Source organism: Stenella coeruleoalba (genome assembly GCF_951394435.1).
Source record: "Stenella coeruleoalba genome assembly, chromosome: 6".
NCBI lineage: Eukaryota > Metazoa > Chordata > Mammalia > Artiodactyla > Delphinidae > Stenella > Stenella coeruleoalba.
This window is the reverse complement of record NC_137151.1, coordinates 119,649,684-119,673,656: the sequence shown is the minus strand read 5'-3', so window position 1 is coordinate 119,673,656 and position 23,973 is coordinate 119,649,684. Positions and strand designations below refer to the sequence as shown.

At 46.4% G+C, this 23,973-nt stretch overlaps 1 protein-coding gene across 8 annotated transcripts in view; it reads right to left on the bottom strand.

Moving 5' to 3' along the window:
- The window catches only part of ARMC9 (armadillo repeat containing 9), a 137,149-nt gene extending 114,334 nt beyond the window's left edge, over window positions 1-22,815 (bottom strand). For 6 of the 8 annotated variants that reach the window (XR_013828690.1, XM_079924173.1, XM_079924175.1 and 3 more), the window contains exons 1-8: window positions 22,542-22,815; window positions 14,841-14,903; window positions 14,441-14,528; window positions 12,746-12,871; window positions 9,295-9,465; window positions 7,511-7,666; window positions 5,205-5,297; window positions 1,098-1,122 (exon numbers count right to left, since the gene is read on the bottom strand). Coding sequence is in view for 7 of the 8 variants with exons in the window: in XM_079924173.1 (XP_079780299.1) it covers window positions 1,098-1,122; window positions 5,205-5,297; window positions 7,511-7,666; window positions 9,295-9,465; window positions 12,746-12,871; window positions 14,441-14,491 (622 nt within the window). In the remaining variant the exon portion in view is untranslated. Of the gene's footprint in view, window positions 1-1,097; window positions 1,123-5,204; window positions 5,298-7,510; window positions 7,667-8,845; window positions 8,901-9,294; window positions 9,466-12,745; window positions 12,872-14,440; window positions 14,529-14,840; window positions 14,904-22,541 lie in introns of those variants that run through there. The other 2 variants (XM_079924174.1, XM_079924179.1) reach the window with 2 other exon arrangements.
- Between the last annotated feature and the right edge of the window lie 1,158 nt (window positions 22,816-23,973).

Below are 23,973 nucleotides of genomic sequence, written 5' to 3'. Positions count from 1 at the left end.
CCTCGGAGCGGTCCCCACTGCTCCTCTGTGTTCAGGCCCGGACCGAGGGCATGAGTCCTGCCGCTCCTCCACGCAGGTCCCTCTGAGTTCCGGGAGGGGAGGCCCAGCTGCAGAACCAGCGGCGCAATTAGAACCACTGAGCTGGAGGCCCGCGGGGCCACCGAGGGCGAGAAGAAACACCCAAGCGCTTCCCACCTGAAGCTACTGAAGCACGCGTGGGAATCAAATCTGCAGCCCTGCTCATCGTTCAGTTGCCTGGCACACCAAGAGCTAAATAATTTACTAATGCTTCTTTTCTTTAGAAACCTTTAACTCTCTAAAAGGAAACAGAAAAACAATGGCAGGAAGCTTTGCAATCCTCTCTAACATGACTGCTGTGAAAAGGGCAGATGTGTTATTTCACATAGTAAAACTCCACCTGCTGGGAATTGAGGATTATGCCCTCAGTACTTACCAAAGGCACGAAGCACATCATATAACCCTTTGCAACAGAAGAATTTAAGCAGTTTTCATGATGTTGTATCAAAGACAAAACTCCGGCAAAGAATCCCAACTGTGGCCACCAATTTCATGTTAACTAAAATTTTTCTCACCTTTCTGGAAAATGAACAGGTCTGGTAAAAATTACTAATCTTGGAAAACCATCATTTTATGCTAAAAGTGTAAGACTGGAATTCCTACTTTGGCAAAAAATGGAAATGCTTTTAAGAACAAGAACTCCATATTGCTGCGGAGATAAGACCCTGTTAAAGTAGTTTAAGGTAAATGTGAAAGATACTGAAGTAACTCTTTCCCTACCCATGCTGCACTGCGTCTTCTAACTGTGCTGCTGCACTTGGGTCCCTCTGGCACTTGCTTGGATTCTCGTTGTTTCTCCGTGTCTTAGTTATCTGACATGCAAGACAAAGCTAACAATACCAGCCACCCTGAAAAGTGGGTCTCAAGGAACGCAGATTAAAAAGGACTACAAAGCATTTCGTAAATATTTAGATTTTTAAAGCCCTCGTTTGCCAAGTCCGCGGAATTCTCTCCATTTCATTACTTAAAACTCGAGTTGGCAAAGTTGTGATTTAAAATTTTTCATCTAGATGATTTACCTTTGTTGCTTTGTCCATTCTCCTTCTGGGATGAAAGAAGTTCAGGAAAACAGGCATTCAGGAGGCAGAACTCAGGGTATCTCACATTGTGTTGGCCAGTCTGAGAAAGGGCCCCAGCGTGGTAAAAAAGAAATCTCAGGACAGGGAAGGGCGCCTCTTAATGTTGCTATAAATAACTAAGACAGTTACCGACTTCTCGATTTTTGGGTGACTCGTGACTCACAGATACATCCTCCTCTATGCACCTCAAGAACCACTCTGTGAGTCCAACAGCCCCTAACTGGCCTCCTTCCCCCTTCAAAAACCTTCCCCACAGCTACCAAAATGTTTGACTAAAAGTGCAAATCTGAATTCATACCCTTTAACGCTGTAACTTCAGTGCTAAAACGTTAGCCTAAGGAAACTGAGAATGGGATGAAGAGAGCATGGCGCGGTAACTACAACCACAGACTCTGGCACCAGACTGCCTCCTGGGTTTAAATCTCAGCTTCCACACATCTGGCTGCATGTCTGATGGCAAGGTATTTACCTGTTTTGCTTGGGTTTTCTTAATTTAAAAAAATATATATTTATTTATTTATTTTTGGCTGCGCTGGGTCTTCGTTGCTGCGCGCGGGCTTTCTGTAGTTGCGGCGAGCGGGGGCTACTCTTGGTTGCAGTGCGCGGGCTTCTCATTGCAGTGGCTTCTCTTGTTGCGGAGCTCGGGCTCTAGGTGTGCAGGCTTCAGTAGCTGTGGCACGTGGGCTTCAATAGTTGTGGCTCGTGGGCTCTAGAGCGCAGGCTCAGTAGTTGTGGCACACGGGATTAGTTGCTCCGCGGCATGTGGGATCTTCCCGGACCAGGGCTCGAACCTGTGTCACCTGCATTGGCAGACGGATTCTTAACCACTGCGCCATGAAGGAAGTCCCTGGGTTTTCTTAATTTTTCTGGTAACAGCTTTATTGAGATGTAATTCACATATTATATACTTCACCCATTCAAAGTGTACATTTCAATGGTTTTCAGTACATTCACTGAGTTGTGCAACCATCACTACAATCGGCTGTGGAACATTTTCATCCTCCTAAAAGGAAACCCTGTGCCCGTCAGCAGTCACCACCCTCCCCAGCCCTAGGCAACCACTGTCTACTCTCTGTAGATTTGCCCCCTCTGGCCCCTTCATACAAATGGAATCATACAATATGTAGCCTTCTGGGTCTGGCTTCTTTCATTTGGCATCATGCTTTCAAGATTCATCCATGTTGTAGCACAGATCAGTCATTCACTCACTTTTACTGTCACGTAATATTCCGTTATATGGACAGACCACGTTTGGTTTATCCGTTCATCAGTCGATGGACATCTGGGTTGTTGGCACTTCTCAGCTATTTCAAACAATGCTGCTGTGAACGTTCACGTACAAGTTGCTGTGTAGACATATGTTTTCATTTCTCTTGAGTATACAGCTAGGGGTGGAACTGCTGGGACGTAGGTAATTTCTATGTTTAAACTTTGAGAAGACAACCTAGTTTTGAAGAATATTTAATGATATGAGGAAATTCTCTCTTCATTTGATAAAAAATATTTAAAAATACACATACATATAGCTGTCTATCCTCATTTATTGTAAACATTACATACTTTGGGGTGCATGTATGTACACAAATGCATTTCTGTGCTTTCCAAATTTTCTATAAGGAATATGATCAATTTTATAATCAGGAATAAAAAAAGAGTGTTTTTTTGTTTGTTTGTTTAGAAATGTAAACATAACCATGCTATCCTTCTTCTTAAAATGGTTCAAAGGCTCCTCATTACTTACGGGACCTCATAGGAACCTTCGTGCCCTGGGCCTGCCTAATCTCTGACTCTCTCTCTCAACTCTTCTGCTCCAGCAATACTGAATGCTTCATAGTTTCCCAAACATACAGGCTCAGTGCTTTTGCACGAGCTGTTCCCTCTACCTGGAACTCCTGTCCCTCATTCTGTCTGCCTCACAGACTCCCATTTTACTGTTCAAAACTCCAACTTGCCTGAGACAACTATATCTTGGCCTTTTCTTTGTATCCCTAATTCCTAGCACAATATTCAACCTAATATATGCGTTGAACTGAACTCCAAATATTTCCACATAACAAGGAAAAGAAAGGAATAATGTCTATAGTTACCTGCTAGACTTCAGTGTATTTGCTTCAAAGCATGTTGAACAGGATAAAAGGTAACAACTATTTGCAAACTATAATACTAACAGCTAACAGTCAGTAACACAAGCACTTCCATGTGCTGGGCTGTTTTAAGCAAGTTTTTCATGTATTAACTCAATCATGTTATTCCAATGAAATGAGTGCTATTATTAATATAACTAATATGATTTACTAAGTAAAAAATTTCTTTTAGAATCTTTACATAATTCCCATTACCTTTTTAAGGAGAAACGCTTTTTAAAAGTGTATTAAAGTAATCATAAACCAAGTTGGAAAAGTCCTAATTTCACTGAAAACTGTCCTTTTATACGGAACTCTAAGAGGGAAAAGAATTGGGTATGCAAACATAATGGTATGTGGGCAGAGGGTAGTATTGGAACAAAACCTTAAAGGATATAAAAGCAGACAGGAGAGCTGTACTCAGCCCGATGGTGGGCGGTCTCAAGGCGAGGCTGAGGACTTGAGTACAGGCCACAGGGAGCCACTGGAGGCTTAGGAAGCTGAAGCAGGAGAGACATGCCATGAAATCCCAGGGATTTCAATTCAAAGAGTTCAATTAGGAAAAGAGAGTCCAGTGCTTTGGAGTTAGAACAGAAGCAGAAGGTATTATGCAGCACAGCGGCCTAAATGTTTTATTAAATTAAACAAAACAAACACCAACCTTACAATTCAAAATGCTATATTCTTGTTATGAAATAACTTTTGATACATTCTTGTTCAGAATAAAAGGAGATGAACGTCCTTAGAGACCCACGAGCTTTGGGAAATCAGCCTCCCACGGGCCGGGCGATCCGTGACATTCTTCCCCGGACAAGCTCCATTTACACCTGTTGCCTGGTCCTCTGTCCGGTCAGTGTTCCCTTTTTACTCTCAAAAGTGTCCCTATTTAAATTGGATTGTGATGATGGCTGCACAACTCTATCCATTTGCCAAAAATCATTAAATAATGCACTTACCATGGGTAAATTTCATAGTGTGTAAATTATACCTCAGTAAAGTTGTTTTTTATTTATTTATTTTTAACATATTTATTTATTTATTTGGCTGTGCCGGGTCTTAGTTGTGGCACTTGGGATTTTTAGTTGCGGCATGTGGGATCTAGTTCCCTGACCAGGGATCAAACCCGGGCCCCCTATATTGGGAGCACAGAGTCTTAACCACTGGACCACCAAGGAAGTCCCAACAAAGTTGTTTTTTAAAAGTCCTAATTTGAGGCTTCCCTGGTGGCGCAGTGGTTGAGAGTCCGCCTGCCGATGCAGGGGACATGGGTTTGTGCCCCGGTCCGGGAAGATCCCACATGCCGCCGAGCGGCTGAGCCCGTGAGCCATGGCCGCTGAGCCTGCGCGTCCAGATCCTGTGCTCCACAACGGGAAAAAGTTCTAATTTGAGTGACAAGTTATATATGACTTGTCCATACGCCACGGCCTCAAGGCCTTACAAGTGACTAGCTGATCTTCTGCGAAGGACAATTCTTCCAAAGGGTTATTTTTCAAGAAGACAGACATTTTTTTTTCCTACTCAGACAGCTTCTCAGCACGTGACATGAAAATAGGACCCTCGCCGCGTCTCAGAGACCCAACGCCATAGAAGTCAATCCTTTGCAGCAGTGGTCCCCAACCGTTTTGGCAGCAGGGACGGTTTCGTGGAAGACAATTTTTCCACGGATGGTGAGGGCGATGGTGTGGGTGGTGATGCGAGCGATGGGGAGCGGCGATGGAGCTTCCCTCACTCGCCCGCCGCTCACCTCCTGCTGTGCAGCCCGGTTCCTAACAGGCCGCGGACTGGGTGGCACGCGCTCCCATTAACGCTTAATTCGCTCTGAAGTATGAAAGCAGCACGACCACAACTATCCCTATTTGAGGACATCTAGGCCAGTGAGCTGCTCTAACACCATAGGTGGCCTCCATACGCTTCAAAAGGATACATATAATGTTAAAAGCTTCGGCGTGTTACTGGCTTTAAAAATTAAACCCAGAAACCTTTCCAACTTCAACTTTAATTCTGGAGTCCAAGGATCCTGAAGGAAAGGAAAAAAAAAAAAACAAGGAAAAAAAAGAAAAGCACTAGATCATTAAATGCCAACAAACATTGTCAAGTTGTGGCCTTTAGGGTTAAATAACTCCACCACAGTTACTGAAGTCAGAAGCAAGATGTCTTGCCAGTGGTGATGCTGTAAAAAACAGGTTTTAGGACATTTCACCAATTCACTTATAGGAGATTCGAGAGCCCACAGCAGGAGGAAAGAAGAGAGTACTTTCATATACAGAGACAAAATAACCCTGTACATGATTGGAATTTTTCATGTGATTTAAACACAAGCCTGATAAGTAACCTTACTATGTGGAATACCCAGAATAATGCAGTATGGTTTAGGCATACGTGGCACTGGCAGGAATACACAATTATCGCTACGCTACTGAGAGTCTCCAGAAGAAGGAGACTCATTTCCATAAACCTCATCCAGACAAGAAAAGCAGAAAGAAGCTGTTATCTGCCTCAAATACTCCATCATGTCCAGCATCATGACGTACATCTAGTTTGATTTGCTCCTTAAAAATAAATTATTTATTTCAAATAATGCTCATTGAGAAGGAAAAAATAATGACTCACGAAGTAAAAGAATAAGTGTCACAAGCAACGATCTTTCTCAGGACAATTTTTCTGAGTCTTCAGACAAAAATATCGACCACCTAAACCAAGAGGTTCCACTAGAAAGAAGCTCTGTCACTAAAAACTCAGGTCCACTTACCTCTGAGATCCTGCCCCATCTCTCCCAGATCTGCCCATCCTTCCCCATTTCTCCCCCCAGCTCTAATCCTCACCCACGCCTCCCACCCCACCCCATCAGTCCATCCAGTGCATTGTCTGACCCTCTGAAAAAACACTGCCAGAAAAGCAGAAAAGTCTGATATTTTAAAAAGATTTTGTAATTCCCCGACACAGCATGATGACTTCATTTCTCATGTGTGTGTTGTGGGTTGAATTGTGCCCCCTAAAAGGACATGTTGAAGCCCTAATCTCCTCATAATGTGAGGCCAGGGGAACGGGGACATTGCAGATGGAATTAGCTATTAGTGTAAGCTCTTAATCCAATATGACTGCTGTCCTTATAAGAAGAAGGGAATTTAGACACAGACACAGAGAGAAGAGGGCCACGTAAAGACAGAGCAGAGATCTGGAATTATTCAACCACAAGCCAATAGACACCTGAGGCTACTGGAAGCTGGAAAAGGCAAAGAAGCATCTTCCCCTAGAAGCTTCGGAGAGAGCACGCCCCTGCCGATACCCTGATTTCAGACTTCTGGCCTCCTAAACTGTGGGCCAATCAATTTCTGTCCTAAACCACCCGGTCTGTGGTCCTTTGTTATAGCAGCTGCAGGAAACTAATAGTGTGCTCCAGCTCAAGGCTCTCTGTCTCAACCATATAGAAAAGAATCTCAGGAAAGCACTGCTAGATTGGCCAACATAAACGAAGACGTCTTAAAAAAAAAACAAAATAAAATATTTGGGTATCCCTAGACACACTGCAGTGAAATTATACAATCTTAAAGGCCAGAGAAAAAAGACAGACCACGTACAAAGGAACAGCAATTAGACTGACGGCCAACTTCAAAATTGCAACAGTGGGAGCCAGGAGATGAAATAAAAATACCTTCAATGTCCCAAAAGAAAGTAACTGTCGGTTCCAATACAGATGTTAAAAAGAAAAAAAAAAAAAGAAAACAACTGTCAGGACTTCCTGGCAGTCCAGTGGTTAAGACTCCGCACTCCCACTGCAAGGGGCAAATAGTCTGATGGTAATATAGTACACAATCAGGTAACCAAATATATACCAAGTAAGTGAGAATTTTAACACAAATCAAAATATTCATAGCCAGTGATTGTGTAAAGCAGCCTAGTTTTTTTTCAGGCTACTAATTTTCATCGTAATTGAATAAGTTATTGTTTCAATACCGCAGAAGTATACACAGAATGATTTAAGAGGTTAGTATGTTTTAAAATATTTTGTCAGCTCTGGGCTAACAAGTCTTGGTGCAACAACAAAAAAGCACACTTTATAGCACAAGAAAAGTTGGTTAAAGCAAATTACCTGTACATTCTTTTCAAATACAACAAAACATAAGCAAATTTTAGCCTTTTTACAGCATCATTCAGAAAGCACCAATGTATACAAGGTGAGACTGCCATGCTGCCCAGGATCTGGGACAAGGTTCGGAGGTGGTCACTTACCTGGAAAAGCTCTTTAAACGAGGGGTGGACCATGGGATTGGGAACAAAAGGCAGGGCATAGAAAGGGAGAAACTCCGTGGTCTGGCTCAGCGCTGCCCCTTTGGTCTCCAGGTAGGTTTTGAAATAAGAAATCCTTTCATCCAGTTCCTCTTTGTCCTGCGAGGAAGGGAGGACGCTCGTTTGAGATCTCCTGCTTGACGCCAGCTCACGTGTTCACCTGTCCTCTCTCCGAGGCTCCTTCAGTTCCAGCCACGTCGCTGGCATCCTCCCCGTCTGGCCCAGCCTGCGTGCCGTCACCAGTCATCCTAACATCACCCCTATTTCGCCCCTTTGTGAAACTGTCAGGAATATCAGAGAACTAGATATGTGATACACACAGTTCAAATGCTGCCTTTTCAATCTATCGTTACCATTTTCTCATATCCTTAAAATTCTTCATAAACATCATTCTTAATGGCAGGACAAAACCTCATCTCGTGGGTCTATCATAAGTTATTTAGCCAATTCCCCCATTATTAGATATGCACGTTGTTTTCATAGCTCAGATATCAGAAATAACTATTTGTCTGCATTGCTGTGATTTCCTTACGAGAGGTTTTTAAGGGTGAACGGTTACTGTTTTTAACATGGAACGCTTCACGAATTTGCACGTCATCCTTGCGCAGGGCCATGCTAATCTTCTCTGTGTCGTTCCAATTTTTTTTTTTTTTAGTATATGTGCTGCCGAAGAGAGCGCTTAAAGGTGAATAGTTTTTTGAAACGGAAGTTTTCCATATCATCATTCCTTTCCTTTATTAGGCTAACTAAGAAGTGATCCTGCCTGCTTCGCTGCTTCCAGGTGTAATCCCAGGCAAGTCGGGTCCCCCGCCAGGGTTTCCATTTTCTCCTGGGCCTCAACGAGAAGGTCCACCCTGGCCTCGCCTGTTACGTCCCTCACAGCCTCATACACAGGCCAATTCTTCTCATCAGTGCATCTCACTTCACCTACACTGTGAAGCCCACCGGACTTAAAAAATTTATTGATCTTTTTATCTTACAGAAAAATGGAAAAATTAGAAAATAAAAATAAATACAAAGAAAATGAGAAGTCTCCCACAACGGCACCCACAGGAGTCCTATCTTAAGGAACAGCCTTCCAAGAATGGCTACCACAATGTGCTGTAAAGCTGCTCCTCTACCACTGAGCCTTCCTGCGGTCCCCTGACATTTAATAAGTTAACACAGGTCCTGGGGGCAGTAGCCAAGGCGTGGAGAAGCCACGAAACAAATGTGCGTGGTCCGATGTCAGCCTGGCCTGCTCCCCTTCTGTCATTCTCTCTGTGCCCCAAGGTTCACCTGCAGAGAAGTTTGCAGCTGCTCCCCTCTCCCCTTCACAGCTCCAGTCCCACACCTGCAGGAAAAGACTGCAGAAGCTAAATTCAACTTATCACTCAAATAAACTTTCACAGACGGGCATACCATTTTTCCACTGTTTAAGCTTAAATTTATCTTCTAATATATGGTCGAAAATGTGGTCTAAACACGTATTTTCTTAGACATACATGTCGAGGTATTCAGGAAAATGAGGTAGCTTTCATTACAGAAGTGATTAACTTTCCATGCAAATTAGAAAATAAACTGCTGGGAATGAGATAGAAAATCATTCATCAGGATGTAAGACACCTACTCCTTAGAAGCAATATGATAAAATGGCCACAAAACTAAATTAATCCTCATTTGCAAAACATAACACATTCTCCTTTAACACACCATTTGGACCAACCCACGCCATAAGGTGAACCTACAGGTCTCCCTGTGGAGTGTTTCAGAAGATAGATGGCAAAATGGATGTGTAGGTAGAATTCCAACTTCTGGGCGAGGGAGTCGCCAGCCCGGATGGAACTGGGAATGTGCCCCTCCCACAAATCGAAGAACACCTTCTGGTCTCCACTGTCAAACGCAGCAAGGAGGTCCTTCTGTGGAGAAAACATCAGAATGAAGCCTGGTCATAGGGGTGCCCCTTCTCTCAACACCCCGAATCCTCACACCCTCCCACTACCTTGGATACCGGTATACTCCATCGTCTCAGTGTGAGCAAAATTAAGTCTCCTTTTCAGAGGTAAGGGATAGGAAAATAGAGACCCAGAGGGCTTCAAACTGCCTAGGCTACAGACCGACCCTGGACTTCCACTGCTCTGCAACATCAAATCTGAGCATTCTAAAGAACAGACACAACGTTTAAGGTCTCTGAGGTGGAAGGAATCAGGCATAGGCCAAAGATTGAGCCCAGAGACTCACAGGCAAGTGAATACATTGAGGTCGCCCTTTGGACTTGCTGACCCACTGCAGCAACTGATGAGAACAGGCCAGACCCAGAGCCCAGCCAGACCTCAGTGGAACAACCTCATACCGATGGCAAGTTGCTGACACCACAACTGCCAAGTCCCTGAGCGCCTGGGAGCTCAGCCACACGGAACAGTCGATCCCAGGCCCGGGAGGTGGGTGCTGTCACGTGCCTGCTGTTGCTAGAAGCATGTCTGGAGGAGAGGGCAGTGTGGGAAGCAACCACAGAGCCCAACACATGCAGGTAGTGACTGCCCGGGCCCTCCCATTCCAGGAACAAGGAAGCCTGGGCTGGAGATGGAGGAGGGCGCACAGGCCTGGCACCAACCCGACCTCGGAGCTGTGCCAGTCTGACTATGTGGGGCAGAGACAGCTTCCCGACTCGCCATGCAATAGCTGAAACAGAGAATTCTGGAGAAAGGTGGTGGCAGTTCCCATGTCACCTGTCTCACAGGAAAAATGACAACTGATCCATCACAAATAGCTGCTGCGTAATTTTGCAGATTTAGGTATAAGGCAGAATCACAAGAACTTCCTGTGACTCATATTGTTTTCCTTTTTGTATCAAATGCCCAAGATCCTCAGACCTACATTTTGTGCTCAACTGCAAAAGCTTTTCTTGGAGTGCATTTTCTATAGAATCACCAGTTCCCCAACCCATCACCACCACTATTTACCACCATTATTTGGTCATTGTTCTTTTATACTTTTTTTAATGGTTTTACATTTTTTCTGTAGAACTGTCTTTTTTTTTAAGGTTACACATTCTATTTGTTTATAATCAAACTTTTTAACATTATAAAATAGAAATGTACAGAGAACAATGTTACATTGTTTGGTCATCCTTAAGCCAAAGACATTCACTGATAAGGAATCTTCCACTGTGAATCTTACAAAAATGTTCTCCACGTCACGTGACCGAGAACAACTGTCTCTGAACATTACCTTAGTCTGGAAGGGATTGGCATACATTTGAAAGAAACTTAGAATGTTTCAAAATAAACCCTACAGTGAAATTCTACCTCTTCAAAACTGGCCTCTTTCTGTCTCTCAGCCCTGGAAACAGCGAAGGACAGCTGGTCAGCAACTGCAGGCAGAGCGGGTAGCAAAGGAAAGCAGAGGCAGCTAAGCACCGCCACCTCTGGAAGAACCTGGGGGAACCTGGCCAGAGGCTCCCCTTTGCTCGTCACTGACGGATGCAAAGGTGGAGGGGAGCCTCCCAAGGGTGTGCTGCTGGGGCCCGGCCCCGCCCCAGGCTCACCTCGGCTGAGCTCTGAGCGAACCCCGCGAGCCACTCTGGGGAGGACTGTCCTGAGAGAGGTCCAGGGACTGTGTGAATGAGGTGACCGCAGACTCTCGTGGGTATTTTAAAGCCTGGAGTCAAGGTACTTTCTTAACATGGTTGGCAAAGGAAGTCTATGTGTCCAATGGCCCATCTACACTTTATTCTAAACTCTACCTTTGTAGACCTGGGACTACAAACCTTTGCTGTGCCACTATACTCCCAGTTTATGAAGCATATTCTGTACCTGGAAATGGTCCCTGCGTTGAAAGTAATATCTACACATAAAGCAATCCAGTGTTACAACTCATAGGGTCACAAAATATTAGCTTCTCAAATATAAACCATGATCACAGCCAGCATTATGAAGATCAGAAAAGTTACACACCACCAATAATCACCTATAAACACACACACACACACACACACACACACACACACACACACACACACTCTTACAGAACTGTGCTTAGGGAAACTCTCCCTTTGCTGAGTGCCAACTTCACAAATGTCCCTAAGTCACTGCTCCAGGTATTTTTGTTTGGGAAATCTGTAATGGCAGGACACAGCTGTTTATTGAATGAGCAGAAAAGACAGGCTTCTCACAATCAGAAAGTTTCAAGGTCTTTCAAGTTAAGTACAGCCTCTGTTTCCATGTCTAGTAATGACCAGATTCTTGTTTCACGTTCTGAAAAGTTTGCTCCAGGGTTGGGAGGTATCATCAGGCTGCCCGATGCATCACTGACAGAAGAGCCTGTGTCTGAAGTGGTGGAAGCTCAGAATCCAGGTGCGTGAGGACTGGAGGGGCACTGGGTCGGGGGCCATTGCGATGGTGCCCCTGCTCAATGGTACCCCGTGCCAGGCCACTGGGGAGTCGGGCTGTGGCCTGACCTCCAGCTACTCAGTGGGACTCTCAAACAGTCTCATATTTTTCTTAGAAGTATGTATATTGAAACAAATAAATTTATTAAAATAATAAAATCATGCAAAGCTGAAATACGCTGCCTCAGGAAACGGTATGTTCTCTCGTCACTGGATGTATTCATGGTGAATCAATCACTTACGTAGGATGTTACAAATGGGATGGAGCATCAAATAATGGTTGAAATGAGGACTTTTAAGATCCTGTCTAACCCTGAGAGTTGAGGACCATGTAATATGTGCCCTTTGCAGCCCACTGCCACAGGCTCACCACTGCCCAGGCCTTGCTTTGAAAGGATGCTGCCTTGCATATGGCTCTCGCTCCCTGTCCCCTCCGACCTCCCCAACCTAGAAGCCAAGCACCATGAGGGCAGAGATTTTGTTTTGGTTTGTTCGTTGCTATGTCTCCAGTACCTGGAATTCATAACCTAAAACTCCTCAGAATGGGGACCACATTAGTCTTAGTTTCTAAGCATTGCACGGTTTCTTCTTGCCAAGAAATGTATGTAAAAGATCTTATGTTGCCACCCATTTCCTAGGATACAGAGATTTGAAAATGACATTACTCATTTATCCATGAACATCTGCACAGTCTAAGAGTCACTGTGCCCAGGTCCCCAGAAATATTCCAACATTCTCTAGTGGCAGCATTTCTTACAAATTTGGAGCACCTTGATTATCTACAGAAATCAAAAAAAGTAAAATGTTACCTGGATTATCGATGATTTGGAGTCCCTTAAAGAGCCACATGCTGATTTAGATAACGGTTTTCCTTTTATTTTGCATTCTTTTGAAAATGTTTTCAAGGTGTCTTCAAATTCGGCAAAATCTAAAAACTATTTTAAAAAGCGCATAAATGTATATATATTTCTCTGTTTTAACATCAACAAAGTAACCATCTTTGATGTAATTGTACCAGCTCAATATTATCACAAAATTTATAATGGAGTTAATGAACTGTCATCTTTGGGAGAAGTAATTTGGGATCCAGCTTAGAATTTACTTACTGATATACACACTAAAAAACTAGAAAGGCAGTATCATAGAAAACATTTATTTACAGAAAATAAATTTGTTTTTAGAAGGAAAATGTGAGCTGCATTATAATTTATTTTTTAATTTTGGCCCCGTCGCACGGCTTGCGGGATCTCAGTTCCCCAACCAGGGATCGAACCCATGCCCTCGGCAGTGAAAGTGCAGAGTCTTAACCACTGGGCCACCAGGGAATTCCCTTATTATAATTATGAATAGAAAATAAGATGATGTGTGCAGCAGCCTGAAAAAGGCAAAAGTGATCAAAGGACCTGATGGCTTTGGGTCTAGTAGGTCTCTGGGAATTTGTTACTTGAAACAGAGGGATTAGAGGTAATGCTTGCCCCTAAGAACAAAAGGTAAGTCATTAACAGATGGGCAAAGTCATCAGCCACCTTCAAGCACTAATGATCCCCACCCCACCCCGTCTTGAAACGCCCCTCTGCCTTGTGTTAGTGACATGCATTACTTCTACTGCTGCTCTCCACACTTCTCTGCCCTTCTTTACAGTTTGTGTCAGTCGTAACTTTCTGTTTCCACCTCCTCTAACTGTGGCTATTTCTCCAGGCCCTATCCACAATCCTCTGCTGTGACAGCTTTGAAAATTTATTCATGATCACACCAAATTCCAAAGCTGCATTCCCAGGGTGGATGCCGTATCCTTGCTCCACGGCCATGTCTCTCAATGCCTACTGGACAGTTCAACCACACGGTAAAACAGTAGCACCAACTCCGTGCCAGCCCCTACTACAGGCAGCAGAGAATACCAACAAGCATAAGGTGTGGGTCTTATCCTTCAAAAGCTTTCAGCGTAGGACACCTAAATGTCCATTAATAGGCAACAAGTTAAATAGATGATGATGCAGCCACTCAGTGAAATACCCTACGGCATTCAGAAGTATGAGGCAGTCACGGGAAGAGGTTCATGCTGTACTGCTGTTGACAGGTGAAAGGCAAGCTGCAGAGCGATGTGTGCGGTATCATCACATTTTGTAAAACAAACTATAGTCGCGTGAATACATTTTGAATACTCATAGAAAAAAGTCTGGAAAGGTGATATACTAAGCCATTAACAGTGGTCACTGCAGGAGGGAAATTCACTGTTTATACTTCTATACTGTTTGAATCTGTTACCATGAGCATGGGCTGCCTTTATAACTTTCTTTAAAGGAATTCTAAAAAGCAGCTTTACAATTTCCGTTTAGTTATGAAAACAAAATATAAATACATGGAAAATTATAAAAAGGAAAACAGATAACTGTAATGTAATGATAGAAACATTACAAGGCATTACAGAATTTCCTGCATTGTAAAATACAAGTTTTACAAGTTTTCAAGATCTTTTTCTGTGACCTGTGTTTTGTAAAACATACCTCTTTCACTAGTCCAAGTAATTCTGATTCATGAGCCAGAATGTCCCCCATATTGAACCGTTACTGTTAATTCTCACAGCAAAAATCTCTACAAGGCAAAAACATAAGACAAAGGCTATCATTCCAACTATCCGTAAAATAACAAAAAGATGGCTGTAGTGGGCAGAATAATGGCCCCCATGTCCTAATCCCCAGAACCTGTGAAAATATTAGGTTGCATAGAAGGGGTGGATTAAGGCTACAGATGGAATTAAGGTTGCTGATCAGCTGACCTTAAAATAGGGAGAGTAGCCTGGATTATCTGGGGGACCCAACATAACCACAGGGGTCCTCATCAGGGAAAGAGGGAAGCAGGAAGGTTAGCGTCAGAGTGACGCAGAGGGAGAAAGACTCAACCTGCCTTTGCTGGCCTTGAAGATGGAGGAAGCGCCGGGAGCCAAGGAACACGGGCGGCTTCTAGAACCTGCGAAAGGTAATCAACTGACTCTCCTCTGGAGCATCCAGAGAGGAACAAGCCCTGCCAACACCTTGAGTTTAGTCCAGCGAGACCCATTTCAGCCTTCTGACCCCCAGAACTGTAAGACGATAAATCTGTGTTGTTTTAAGCCACTAAATTTATGGTAATTTATTACAGTAGCACTAGGAAATACAGGGGCTGAAGTCAAAAGTAATTCTCTCTTCTATGACAACTACTTAAAATGAACGTGATCAAGGACTGGAGGGTGGTATAAATGAGACAGTCAAGGATTGCTGGTGAGAGGCAGGAAGATTATTTTTCTTATTTAGAGTTTTCTAAAGTGCTATCACGTGGTATGTGTAATTCAAACAGTCAAGAGCATAAAGTGTATTTAGAACAAAATAGAGTGTAATGATAAAGTCAATTCATTTACTTTAAGAAAGGATACGCACTAGAATTAGTCTCATGGAAAAAACACAGAGTCACTAATCCCTCGCTCTGCTTCCAAGTAAAAAACATTGAACCCAGAAATAGAGTCACAGATGTAGAAAACAAACTTATGGTTACCAGGAGGGAAAGTGGGGGGACGGATAAACTGGAAGATTGGGACTGATATATACACAATACTATATGTAAAATATATAACTAATAAGGATCTACTGGATAGCACAGGGAACTCTACTCAATACTCTGTAATGACTTATACGGGAAAAGAATCTTAAAAAAGAGTGGATACATGCATATGTATAACTGATTCACTTTGCTGTATGCCTGAAACTAACACAACACTGTAAATCAACTATACTCCAATAAAAAAATACAAAATAAAAAGTTTCTAAAAAATGCAAAAAAAAATTAAACAGTCACAAAAAGATATCAGGTACTACTTAAAAGAAATCTTTTTTTTTTTTTTTTTTTTTTTTTTTTGCAGTACGCGGGCCTCTCACTGTTGCTGCCTCTCCCATTGCGGAGCACAGGCTCCGGACGCGCAGGCTCAGCGGCCATGGCACGCGGGATCCTCCCGGACCGGGGCACGAACTCGTGTCCCCTGCATCGGCAGGCGGACTCTCAACCACTGCGCCACCAGGGAAGCCCCAAAAGAAACCTTTAATGTCACCCGAAGTCCATAGTCATTCGGCCTTACACTACCGGAAGAGGAGGTGGTGTGCATTTACACAACTGTTAACACAAGGTTCATACACCAGAGAATTTATTAGGTCAGTTTTTTAAAAATTAAGTGCAAGAATGTCCAACATCTTTTATATTTTCAAAACACTTAAATAAATAAAACGTCATGAACTTTTTAAAAGTAATTCTTTCTTCTCTTCCTGCCACCCCTCCCCAAGGTGTACCCAAAGCAGCCATTCCCTGGACCCCACTCCCAGGCTCCTCCCCGCGGCTGGTTGCCCATAACCTCAGAGGAATTACAAAGCCTGGGCTCTAATGCTAACTCTGCCATTCACTGGCATCTGATCTGGGGCACATCACTGGAACCTGTTTCTATCTGTAAAATAAAATGGAGAATTTATCAGATCTCTTCTAGTTCTAAGAATGCATGATTTGGGACTTCCCTGGGGGTCCAGTGGTTAAGACTCCACGCTCCCAATGCAGGGGGCCCAGGTTCGATCCCTGGTCAGGGAACTAGATCCCACGTGCATGCTGCAACTAAGAGACTAAGAGTTCACGTGCCACAACTAAGGAGCCCTTGAGCCACAACTAAGAGCCAGTACAACCAAATAAATAAATAAATATTAAAAAAAAAAAAGAATGCGTGGTTCTGTAACCTTACATTTTTCTGCCCATAACAGTGCATTCAGTTTGAAATATTTCGACACAAGTCCAGAAGACAAAATTTAGAAATCTCCCCCTTTTCATTCTCTCTGTCTCCCCGTCACTGTCTCGTGCCTTTGTCTCTCCCAAGGTCCCTCCACACCACCTCCCATCACCTCCCTCTCCACCTCACTCCAATGTCTAAGCTACAACAAGGGATCTTTCCCCTCCTGTTTTTGACCCTCCCGTGGTTCCACCTCTAGATGAAGGCCAGGCTCCTTCGGCCCAACTCTCATCTCAAAGTCTACACCACTTGGCCTCTAACACTCTTCCTTTTGCTCCATAGGCTTGAGCCACGTGGGCCACCGTGCGGCTCCAGCGCACACCCGCTGGACCTGCCCTGCACATGCCTGCCCTCCCTGAGGGCTCTGCTTTCACTGCCCCCTCTGCCTCGTGGCCCCTCCTCCAGGCATCCACGTCCCACTCAAGTCTCCGCTTCAAAGTCACCCCCTCAGAGCCTTGCCCTGCCCACCCTCCCTAAGGAGCCAGCCCTCGGGCACTTCCTACCCTTTCTGCTGCTTTACGTTTCTCAGCAGCACTAAGCACCCCCTGACAGGAACATCCTTCCATTAACATATCTGCTCACTGTCGCTCCCACCCCGGGGTACAGATTCCACGAGGAAGACACGCGTTCACTTGGCATCCCCAGTGGCTGGACCAGTGCCTGGCACACTGTGGGTGCTCAAAATTACTTATTGAGCGAATGGAAAGAATTTCAGATATGAAGAAAATACGACAAGGAAGGAGACAGAGCACAGAGGAGAGGGGTCTGGGGACATTTTAGAAAGGGTGGTCGGGGGACTTCCCTGGTGGTTCAGTGTTAAAGAATCTGCCTAACAATGCAGGGGAGGTGGGTTCGATCCCTGGTCAGGGAAGATCCCACATGCCGCAGAGCAACTAAGCCCGTGCGCCACAACTGCCGAGCCTGTGCTCTAGAGCCCTTGAGGCACAACTACTGAGCCTGCGTGCCACAACTACTGAAGTCCACGCACTGCAACTACTGAAGACCGTGTGCCTAGAGCCCGTGCTCCGCAACAAGAGAAGGTACCGCAATGAGAAGCCCGCGCACCGCAACGAGGAGTAGCCCCTGCTAACCGCAACTTGAGAAAGCCCGCGTGCAGCAACGAAGCCCCAATGCAGCCAAAATATAAAAAGAAAAAAAAAAGAAAGGGTGGTCAGAGGAGGCCTCCCTGGGAACAGGAGTGGTGAGCAGAGATGTGAGAGAGCAGGCACTTCCCAGACCTGCGCAGACGGATTTGCAAGTGCTAAGGCTGCAGGTGCTGGGGCAGGAGTGCCGCTAGGGCAGAAGAGCAGGCAGGCTGTGGAAGCAATGAGGTGCCAGGGCCCAGTCCAGTAGGACTCGTGTAGGGGACTGGCCGGGCCGTTAGCCGGGCACAACGGGAGGCCGGGAGGGGGCTGACCCAACCTGGCTCACGTCTTGTAAGGAGCGCCATGTCTGCCGGGCCAAGAAGAGACTGCAGGGCCCCATGAGAGGAAACGCGTGATAAAGGGAGTTCGGACGAGCGGTAGGAACCGTGTGAAGTGTTCTGGTTCCAGGTGTAAAGGCAGAGGTGGCCGGCTGCTGCTGGGCTGGATGTAGCATGTGCGGCGACAAGGTGAAGGGCGACACCTGGGGCCTGCGCAGTTGGGTGAAGAGTAAGCCACTCGCTGATCTGGGGAAACTGGGGAGGGACGGTCTGAGAGCTAAATCAAGAGTTCTGTTCCGGCCCTAAATCTGAAATGCACAGCAGACATTCAAGTGGGGGCGCTGAGAAGGCTGATGGAGTGAAGGCAGCAGTGGGAGCCGGGGAGGAAGTCGTCCGCGCAAAGATGGCGGTTCGGCAGATGAGCGCGGTGACTGATGTGACCCCCGCCCCGGGCAGAAAGTGCAGCTGGAGAGGAGGACAGGCCCAGGCTGAGCCCTGGGGCCCTCGGTACTGCGGGGTCGGCGAGACGGCAGACTAAGCAAGAACAGAGACTTGCTGGGAGACACGACCAGGACACTGTGCCACTCTGGAAGCCCAGTGAAGGTGCTTCCCACGTCAGCTGCGCCTGCGCGTGGTCAAGGGAGATGAGGACAGGAGAACTAATCCCTGGATTTGGCAAAATGGAGTTTGGCTGTGACCTTGGTAAGAGCAGTGAGGACATGTGCCTGACTGGAAAGGGTTAAAGAGAGAAAGGGAAGTAAGGAAGGAGAGACAAAAAGGACAGGAGAGATGGCAAGGCGGCTGGAAAGAGATGGGAGGTTTTTTTTTGAGAAGGAAGATGTTGTAAGCAGCGTGTTTGTACGTTGATAGGAGTGACCCAGTTAGAGGAGAAAAGTGGATGAGGCAGGAGAGAGAGGAGATGGTTAAGGAAGCAATGTCCTTGATGCGGCCAGTGTCCAATGAGGGCCGGGCTTCCCACAGGCATGGGAACAGGACATCTCCTGACACAGAGGGATGGCAGAGGATATGGATAGTGACCAAAGAAATGGGCAGATTTAGTGATGAGAAGCAAAACAAGAAACAAGGTCATCAGCTGAGAGCAAGAAGCAAGTTGGTAGTTTGAAGAGAAGGGAAGGTGGGAACCAAATCAACTATGGAAACACGGCAGGATTTCCAGTATTGAGAGTCTGCTTAAGATACATAGACTCGAGGGACTTCCTTGGTGGTCCAGTAGTTAAGAATCTACCTTCCGGGCTTCCCTGGTGGCGCAGTGGTTGAGAGTCCGCCTGCCGATGCAGGGGACACGGGTTTGTGCCACGGTCCGGGAAGATCCCACATGCCACGGAGCGGCTAGGCCCGTGAGCCATGGCCGCTGAGCCTGCGCGTCCGGAGCCTGTGCTCCACAACAGGAGAGGCCACCACAGTGAGAGGCCCGCCTACCGCAAAAAAAAAAAAAAAAAAAAAAAAAAGAATCTACCTTCCAATGCAGGGACATGGGTTTGATCCCTGGTCGGGGAACTAAGATCCCACATGCTGTGGGGCAGGGGTCCCCAACCCCCAAGACTCAGACCGGTACCAGTCCGTGTCCTGTTAGGAATCGGGCTGCACAGCAACAGGTGAGCGGCAGGCAAGTGAGCGAAGCTTCATCTTCTGTTTCCCACCGCTCCCCATCGCGTGCATTACCGCCTGAACCATCCCCCACCCCGTCCATGGAAAAATTGTCTTCCATGGACCCGGTCCCTGGTGCCAAAAAGGTTGGGGACCTGCTGTGGGACAACTAAGCCCACGCTCTGCAACTACTGAGCCTGCGCACTCTGGAGCCCGCACGCCACAACTAGAGAGTGCATGCGCCGCAACTACTGAGCCCGCGCACTCTGGAGCCCGCACGCCACAACTAGAGAGCACGTGTGCCGCAACTACTGAGCCCGCATGCTCTGGAGCCTGCATGCCACAGCGAAGGACCCCCCTCACCCATGCCGCAACAAAGATCCTGTGTGCCGCAACTAAGACCCGACACAGCCAAATAGATAGATAAATAACATTAAAAAAAAAATACATGGACTTGAATCCCAAACAGAACCAGTCTGCACCATTTTGCACTTTTCTCCAGCCACTTTCAGCTGTCTGAGTTAGGTTAACAGGGTGAGGCTTTTGCAGGACAGGGGAAAGAGAAAACAAGCATAACAGCGATGGAGCATTGGAGTTAAGCTACGTTAAAGATGGGGGGAGGGAAGGTGCATAAGGGGGTTGTAAGGCAGTGAAAAAGTAATGGGGTCAGAGGCACATCAAAGTGAGCTTGAAAGACAGAAGGTGGTGCTCAGAGAGCAGGATGAATAGTTCAAATCAAGATTTTGAAGGTGGTGCAGTAATAAAAAGCTCATGACCGCAGAAGTGGGCAAATGAGGAGGATGGAGGAAAAAGATGCCTATAAGGAAGGAGGACGAAGAAACTTGTGCAGCCAGGATTCTGAAACCCCTCAAAATGAAGCAGAGGAGGTGGAGACGTAGACAGTGACCCAGGCGCTGCAGTCTTCAAGGGAAACAACGGTGGTAAAGCCCACGGCATGGACTTCAAAGGTGGGTGGGTAGGGGGTGATTGGGAAGTAGCAATGAGGAGCAAGCAGGACCCCCTGCCTGCCAGTTACACAAGGTGTGAGGAGAAAGACACCTCTGTGTCTGTCTGAGGACCACCCACCTCTCCAGCCTTCCTCTGGACCAACCACCAACCCCTGTCCCTGTTCCTGTCCCGGCTCCATTCTTACTTCCCCATGTGAGGCCCCAGTAACACTGAACTCCAGGCCATTCCTCCTTACAAAATGCTCTTTCATGATTCTAAGCCCTTGGATGTACTCTTCTGCACCTCGTGGGCAAACTTGACACATCATACTGAGTCAAGGGCTTGACCTCCTTTACGAAGTCTTCCAGGAACCCCTCTCCTTCCTTCCCCATCAAGGCAATTCTCTCTCCTCTGGGGTACCTCTATATCCTACATATACTTCTACTGTTATACTTATTACCCTATTTAAAAAGGCAGGCAGCTGTATTTAAATTTTGTATCTCTAGAACCTAGCAGAGTGCCTGGTAGGCACCCAAGACATGTGATAAATAAATGAAGCCCAAGCAGACGGAAAAGCATTTTGAAGGCCCTGGAACAAGAAAACTTTGTTGTTTTAAGAACTCAAGCTCCTTCCTACCTCAGGGCCTTTGCACATATTGTTCTCTCTGCCAGCAACACTCTTCCCCTTTCTTTTTTCACCTGGCTAAGCCCTGTGCTTATAAACATCACTTCGTCAGAGAAGTTCTTCATGACCATCTTTTGAATAAGATTCTGCTATGATCATCTGTCAGTGAATGTGAGCCATCATTGGGTATTCTATTACTCTGACATTCTTAAAAATTACAGAATTTTCTGTACACTTTTATATCATAATAAGTTCACTTATTGAGGGCTTATGGTATGCCATGCAAAACGCTTCGCATTTAATTTTCACAATAAACCTGAATGATGAATATGATTTATATTCTCCTTTTACAGATGAGGCAGCTGAGGCTCAGGGACGTTAAGGTGCTCCCAATAACTCAACTAGTAACAAACAAAGTGGGAATTTAAATCCAGACTGATATTAACCACTACACAGTATTACCCCGAAGTTTGGACCACCTCAATCAGAATCACCTGGGATGCTTGTGAAATGAAAATTCCTAGCATCACTCTGAACTTACTGAACACAATGCCCAGAAATTGTTTTACACAATCTCTCCCGATGACTTTTATGCACGTTCAGGTTTGAGAACCACGGCTTTACTTTATGCAAAAACTAGAGAAAACTTCAATCACTCTTGAGGACTGCAGTGGCAGCTTCTGATTTCTATATAATAGGGATTTAGGGCCTACGAGCTGGTTGAATAAGGGGAAGACTATGGGATTTGTCTGGAAGACGAATTTGAATAGGAAGCATCCTGGTTTTGCTTAGATTGGATGAAGTCTGGACTCAACCTGGGTGCCTGGGGAGAGCGGTTAGCTGATGGGAGATAACGGAAGGGATGGATCTAAAAGCCCCAGGCCACCCTCTCGTGCCGCCACTCCCCAGCTGGACGACATGGAGCCCCTTTCAAGCTTGGCTCACTGAAGCAAAGATCAGGGACTACTTGTGGGAAGCAGCTGGACCTGTCCTCGGGATATCCAGGCAGCCGCCTCAGGCCCACAAAGTCCAGGACAGCAGTCGAAAAGTGGGGTCATCCGGCAGCGGCTGCTGAGTTGGCGCGTCGGGGTTTTCCTCTGGGGAGAGGGCTCAGCAGAGCCTCGGCCCTCTGGCCCATCACCACTCCTCCCCGCCCGGGGACGGCGGGCTCGGGGGTGGCCCGGCCGCGTCGGGGGACGAGCTTACCTGCTGCTCTGACGCGGGCACATGCGCCTACCCTGCCCGGTCGCCCCTCGTCCAGCCGTCGCCCCGGCAACCGCCGCCGCCTGCCTGGCACCACGTGGAGCGGCGCAGCCAATCACCGGACGCGACCTACGCGGAGCATCCTGGGACAAACGGCGGAGCCTAGCGGGCTAAGTCTCGGGGCTTCCAGGCGGCGGAAGTGAAGTCGCGGCTCGCAGTTCAGAGTCCGCTGCGGGTTACAAGATGCTGGGCGGCGTCACCCGCCCTCCTCTCCACAACTTCTCATTGGTTCTTTTCCACAAATATTGCGCCTGGGGCTTCTCTGGTGGCGCAGTGCTTGAGAGTCCGCCTGCCGATGCAGGGGACGCGGGTTCGTGCCCCGGTCCGGGAAGATCCCCCATGCCGCGGAGCGGCTGGGCCCGTGAGCCATGGCCGCTGAGCCTGCGCGTCCGGAGCCTGTGCTCCGCAACGGGAGAGGCCACAACAGTGAGAGGCCCGCGTACCGCAAAAGAAAAAATAAAAATTGCGCCTGGCGTTGTGCCTGGCTCTAGGGATGAGCCCGACCAGGCTGGAAACAAAACCATCAAGAGATTACAGTGTGGTGTGCGCGGAAAAAGATAGGCGTCGTTATTCCCATTTTACAGGAGCGACCCAGGGTCAATTTAGAACCAACAAGGTAGCCCAAGATCTGCCTTAAAGCTCCAGGCACCAGGTTCCACCCCACTGTAGCAGTTTCCAGGGATTTTAGAGAAACTTTTTTTTCCCCACGTGAAATGTGGGTTTTTAAAAGTGAAACAGGAGCACAAATCATCCCTGTCCTTGCGTGTGGTGCTTTTGAACTGAAGGTCACCAGCACTGAAAGAGCACCTGCGAGTCGCCCAACTCTGGGCTGGAGGCTGGGGAGTTGGCTAGAGATGGAGAAAATCTCTCCCCACCCGGCACTGAGGACCAGATCTCCATGTTTCCATCTCCATGCTTCCAAGAAGGTGGAGACCACCAAGGCCAGAGACAGGGAAGAGGGCATGGAGAAGGTAGATATGCTTGCCTTTGAAGAAGCCCTAAGATGGTCTGTGGCCACCTCCCCAGGCCCCAGGCCTGCCAGTGCTCTTTTGAGATCTGAGAGTGTTTTCAAAGAAAGGTTGTATTTAGCAGGAAGAGACACATTGTCCAGGTAATATGAATTGAAAATAAACCTCGCCATTCATAATGACAAAAGTTCACATCTATTGTCAACTCACTGTGTGCCAGGGATTGCCAGACAAAATACAGGACAACCAATTAAGTTTTAATTTCAGATAAGTCTTTAGTTAAGTATATCCCAAATATTGCCTTATTTTACTGTGCATATAGGACATTATATTTCCTGTATTTTTATTTGATAAATATGGCAACCCTATGAGTGCCCACTTGTATGTAATCCTCACACCACATCTAT